Source organism: Helobdella robusta (assembly GCF_000326865.2).
Source record: "Helobdella robusta unplaced genomic scaffold HELROscaffold_29, whole genome shotgun sequence".
NCBI classification, from domain to species: domain Eukaryota; kingdom Metazoa; phylum Annelida; class Clitellata; order Rhynchobdellida; family Glossiphoniidae; genus Helobdella; species Helobdella robusta.
Window position 1 is genome coordinate 2,346,207 of NW_008704475.1, and position 6,300 is coordinate 2,352,506.

Consider the following 6,300-nt stretch of genomic DNA (forward strand, 5'->3'; position numbering starts at 1 on the left):
CGTATGCCATCTTCAGAGCCTAAATATTGTTTAAACATATAATTTAATTAAAATAAATGTCTAATGTAAAATGTGAAAATATAGAAAATAAAATATGTATTAAATTGTGAAATAAATTAACCTTGTTGTAAATATCATAATAACTAAAGTTTATGTAGATTATATAAATAAAATAATGTAATTTAAATAAAATGTTTAGTAAAATAATTAAAATATAGAAATATTATAAAAGTTTTAACATGGTTGAAAAACGTTAGTGAAAACTAATTACGAATGACATGTGCGCCAGATATATAATATTGCTGTGTACCGCCTCGTTGAATGTCTTATAAAGAAGTTAATTAATGCAAAATGGGCAAACAATTTCAATGAAATTTGCCTATATATATATATATATATATATATGTTGGTAATAGACCAACATATATATATATATATATATATGTTGAAACCGTTACTTAACTTACTTAACTTAACTTATTGCATTCCTGTCTGGGGTTGTAATTCGAAGTCCATTTTTTCGATTTTTCTCACTCAAGTTTTTAATATATATATATATATACACACATATGCACCAACTTAGGGGGGGCAAAGCACTTTTTGCCCCCCCAATATTTTTTCAGGGGAGCAAAGTATCGTTTTGCCCCCCCAATAATTTTGACTTGAAAATTCAGTTTTCAAAAACGTTTCATTTTTATTTTTAATCAAAACTCGTGTTTAATTACAGTAAACTTTTTTTGAGCGTTAGTCTTAAATAAGTAAAGCGTTCAATTAGTAGCCAACTTTTAAACAATTTTTTGCAGCGTTTCGTCGTGTTACCATAGCAACAAAACGTTAAAATCGATTTAAATTTAAAATTGTCATCACGTTGTTTCGTACGCTTTTATGTGTTAACCGGTAAAAGTAAGTGTTTTTAATAAAATTTAATTAAAAAGCTTTATATAAATATAAACTGCATTAAATTAAGTTGAATGAATTTGATTGAATTTATTTCCTAAATTTTATTTTATTAGAACAAGTTTGAAAAAATAAAAATGGATAAGTTTTTGATAAAACTGCCAGCCAAAACATCCGGGACTGGAACGGTTTCAGAAGACTCAATTATCCAAGAAAACACCACAGCAGTGGCATCACTAGGGGGGTGCGGACCGCACCAAGTGACACCTTCACAAGGGGTGACACCAAAATATCACTGTATATGTTTTTATGTCCCTTCATGAAATTATTCTTATCATTGATTCAGCCTAACCCGCCCAGCGCCCAGAAATGTATTATGAATAAAATTTTTTTCGTTCAAATCATTTTTGTATTCAACGTTTATACCATTCGAATTCGACGTCCGAATTATTAAGCGCCGCGGCCGCGCACATTTAACTTGTTCGTGTCTAACATAACGTACAACAGTGTTTGTTTTGCCCACCCACTACAAGCGTGTGTTAGTCAAGTTTAAGAGAATAATCTATAATTTACTAAAAGTAAAAAATTATTTAATTTTTAATCAATTTAATGATATACGACAACAATTCAAAGTAATTTCACAAAAGTTGATCCCTGATCCGTAAGTACAAATATAATTTGTTTTATTAGCATTTAAATTTTAATTTATACATTTAACCAACCAAATTTCAAATAATTTTATTTTATTTATTTATTTATATTTATATATTTATTGTTGAAGGATATTATATCATGCCACGTAGAGGTTGAGTTCATACAACAAAAAGGCTAAGCGGATGTCAACAAAGAAAAGCCAAAATAAAGAAAGATAAAATACTATCTACATTGCGCAGATCTATGCTGCAATATGTAAAAGGATCAGATGAGGCCCAGAGTTCTTCCAAAGACACAGTTCCTCAACCAAAAATTGATGAGACTAATTTGTCTGATGCTGGTATGCATTCAGCAGAGGAAAACATTAATATAATAGAAGAAAATAGAGCAGAACAAGATAAAGAAATAGACGAATTTGTAGCAGAAGAGTGGACTGATAATAGTGACTCTAAATATGATACTGAAAATGAACTTACGGAGAAAAATTGGAATGTTTTGGATGATGCTTCTTATTGGAATATACCAATTCCAGATCAATTGCGCGTTCAAATCATCAAAAGAGGAAGTGCATATATCCAGAACAAGGATGGGCCTTTCAGGATGTTGACGAGGCAAGATCTAAAAGCTAAAGGTGAGGTTCGCCAGCTATCCGAAGAGTGGTTTTATATGGTGATGCCAAATGGTGAGAAGGTGTTGCGAACATGGATAGTTTATTTTCCCGTCAGTGAAAAATTATATTGTTTTTGCTGCCGACTTTTTGCCGTTAATGCTACAGACACAACATCCAAATTTGTGACTGGATTTTAGACATGGTGGAAAATGAGCCCGAAAGTGTCTAATCATAAGACATCCGATGCTCACTTGCATTGCTTTGAAAAATGGAAAACCTTGGAGGTGAGACTTAGAATGCACAAAACAATTGATGCAGAAAATATTGCTTTGATAGACATAGAGAAGAAAAAGTGGAGAGACGTCTTGCATAGGCTGCTCGATATTACATTATTTCTCGCCAAGCAAAATCTGGCTTTTCGGGGCCACAATGAAGAAGAATCTTCATTAAATAAAGGAAACTTTCTTGAAATGGTTGAGATGCTTTCTAAATATGACTCAGTGCTAAAAGAGCACCTATTAACATTAAAGCAAAATTCATTCATTCAATGATCCTCTGTAGTCCCTTAAGGGACCGTTGAGGCCGATGGTATTCTTCTATCTCTCCAAAATCCTTTTCTTTCTCTCGCCATCTTCATTGAGCCCAATGTTCCAACCCCCGTCCATTCCGTGATATCATCCATTCACTTCCTCACAGGTCTTCCAACTTTTTTCTTCCAGTCCCTCTTTCTCATCAGTACTTTTTTGATCAGTCTGTCGTCTGTCATTCTGCAGAATTGCCCAAAGATACCCAGCTTTCTTTCCTTGACCCTTCCATACACAGTTTTTTGTCTTCCAAGTTGTTTTCTTATGGCATCGTTTCTTATCTTTTGTCTCCAACTGATTCCCAGCAACTTTCTATAACAATGCAGAATGCTTCGTTTGTCTTTGTCTCTTTTCTTCAACGTCCAAGCCTCACATGCATACATCAATGTAGAAAACACACACGCTTCTATGATCTTTAACTTTGTTTTTGTAGATACATTACCGTTTTTCAATATTACTTTCAAAGATGCAAACATTCCTCTCGCGATTGCTATTCTTCTATCAATTTCTTTCGAACAATTATTGTCATCAGTTATGAGGCTACTCAGATATAGCACTCATAAAACTAAAGCATCTGCATCTTATCTTGCATCAAATACTCAGAATGAGTTTATTCATGTCCTAGCAAATCATGTGAAGGATAAGCTTATCATGGATATAAAATCTGCCCGGTGTTTTGGTATCATGTTTGATATCACACACTGACCAGAAAAGTTGAAGTAAGAGAAGTGTTTCTGGGATTTTTTCCTTTAAAAGGGAAAAAAGCTGCTGATCTCAGTTCTGATATTCTCGAAAATTTGGAAAGTGATGGACTCGACTTTATGATGTGCCGCGCTCAAGGTTACGAAAATGCTGCGACTATGGCTGGAATCCATGGGGGTGTACAAGCCATTTTGAAAAGAAAGAACTGGAAAGCTATTTTTAATGGTTGTGTGGACCATTCTCTTAACTTGTGTGGCCAACACTCTTTTGCTGAAAATGCTTCGTGCGAGACTTTTTTTGGAACTCTTGAGACAATGTTTTCATTCTTTGCTGCTTCCACTCACCGATGAGATGTTTTAATGAACCACACTGGAGTTTCATTAAAAAGATTATCAACAACACGCTGGAGTTCTCATCACGCAGCAGTAAAGGCGGTGAAAGAAAAATTCGATGAATGTGTGGCGGCAATAGAAGGTTTATGTGATCCAGGGGAAAATCTAGACACAAGAGGTTCAGCCCGAGGTCTTTTACCTGCTATCTGCAATTTCACTTTTCTGTGCTACCTCTTCTTTTGGTGTGATGCACGCGAAGAAGTAAATCTAACACAGCTGTATCTTCAGACTAAGGGCTTAAGTCTTGACAAGGTGGTGACAAAGCTAAAGACACTAAGACTATTTATGTATGAGAAGCGCAATCATCTTGTGGAGCAGGCAGTTGAACAGGCACTTATAAAATCAGACCAATATGGAATTTCAGTAGAGAGCAGACCCAGGTTCAAGAGAAGGATGGCAGGCGAGCGCGAGAGAGATGCTGGACTTACTCTGCAGGAAGAAAACACGAGAGCGATGTATGAGTGTATTGATCGTTTCCATTCTGAACTTCAGATCATATCAAGAGCCATCAAGGAAGTAGCAGCCATGTTTGAGGTTGTTCAAGCCAAGAGTTTGATATCTGCTACTGAAGAAGAGTTATTGATAAACATTCCAAAATTGACCACATTCTATGATGAGTTATCAGAGATAGAGCTTTTATTAGAAATACCAAGACTGAGAAGACATCTGAAGGCAGCAGAGATTGATCTTGAAGAAGCCAAAGACTGGTCAGTACTTGACATTTTGAAATTCATAGTTGAATGAGACTTCCTAAAATCTCTCCCATATCTCTCAGTGAGCCTACAATTATTTCTTACAATCTGTGTGTCTGTGGCTTCATGTGAGAGGAGTTTTTCAAAGCTAAAGATTATAAAGAACTATTTGCGATCTACTATGGGACAGTCTAGGCTTTCTGATCTTGCAATATTATCAATTGAAAGAGATTTGGCAAAAAAAGTTGATTTTGATGAAGTAATTAACAAGTTTGCATCTCTAAAGGCGAGGAAAGGGAAGTTCTGATTTAATTGAGATTTAATGTGACATAAAATTTAATGTAAAAATAACAATTAAAAAAGTTTTATTTCTTAAAATCTTTGATAGATCACAATTTTTTTTAAAGAATAAAAAATCGACCTTGAACTATTTTTTCTTCTATTTTCGTTGTAAATTTATTTATAAATTTTGCTAAGAATGCTGTATGTCTATGGGGTGTCATGAGAGGGGTGACACCATGAGTTACCGCACCGGGTGACACCAACCCTAGTGACGCCACTGCACCACAGTAGCGGATACAGATTTAATAGTAGAAGGCACATCCACTACTGTTACCTCTGGTAGATTTACGACTACAATTACAAAACGTCGTTTTGTTCCAACTTGGACCAATAACTTTCCCTGGATTCTGTATGATTCAAAAAAAGATATTGTTCTTTGTTCCACGTGTCGAGAAATATTTTTCACAATGGGTCTGCCGTTTTCTTCTAAAAAAGAAACCGCTTTCATTGAAACGGGTTTTAATAATTGGAAGAAGGGGTTGGAAAAATTTAAATTGCACGAAAGATCACAATGCCGCAAAGAAGCCGTATTTAAATCTCATACCATGAAGTTATCAGTTAACGTTGTTGCACAGGTGATTATATAGTTTAATTTGTATTTGACATGACAGGTTATTCTAAAATGTAAACACTTTTTATTACAATTACAGATTTCTGAGCAGAAAAAAAAGAGTTATTGAATAATCGAAAGTGCCTGAAAAAGATTTTTTCTTCTCTGTTGTTCTTAGCGTCACAAGGTCTTGCAATACGTGGTCACGATGATGTCTCAAGTAATTTTTGTAAATTTACTTAAGTTAAGAGGTGAAGATTCTGAGGAACTGCAATTGTGGCTAAAATCTGAATCATATATGTAAATGTAACCACATTTATGTATTTATTTCATATCTATGATATTCAATATCTTTGATATATGTTTGATCTTTGTTTGGGTTTCGATAAATGTGTTTCGATAAATGTGCTGCGATAAATGTGCTGCACCACGTGATTGACATATTTTATAATTTATTTGATTTATGAGTTTCGTATGAATAAGCCTGTAATTGATTACTGTTTTACAGGTATGTTTTCTTTAATTTATATCTCTGTATTATTTTATATTATTTGATTATATGACATTTAATTTGTTTGAATAAACTGTTTTACAGATTAATAAATCAGGTTTATTTAGAAACAATCTTACAAATCAATTACAAGTTATATTCCAAAAAAAAAAAAAAAAAAAAAGAGAAAGAAAGAAAGAAAGAGAAGATGTCTTCAGATAAGTTATTTTTTTATATTATAAAAAGAAACGATAATTTCGAATTGACGGCTTTGTCAGAAAATAAATTAGCGTGGTATAATCTGCCCGATGATTATAAAGATTTGGCTGAACATAAAGTTTTATGCTCAAAGCGAGTGATAAAAAATACAATTATGACAATAAAACG

General features: G+C 33.7%; 1 protein-coding gene across 1 annotated transcript; it reads left to right on the forward strand.

Annotated features, from left to right (window-relative positions):
* Positions 1-4,601: 4,601 nt before the first annotated feature.
* On the forward strand, positions 4,602-4,838 carry HELRODRAFT_81078 (hypothetical protein; the record flags this gene model as incomplete). Its single annotated transcript, XM_009020915.1, has 1 exon — positions 4,602-4,838. A coding segment is annotated over one exon (237 nt), but the record flags the coding sequence as incomplete, so codon positions are not given.
* Positions 4,839-6,300: the final 1,462 nt, after the last annotated feature.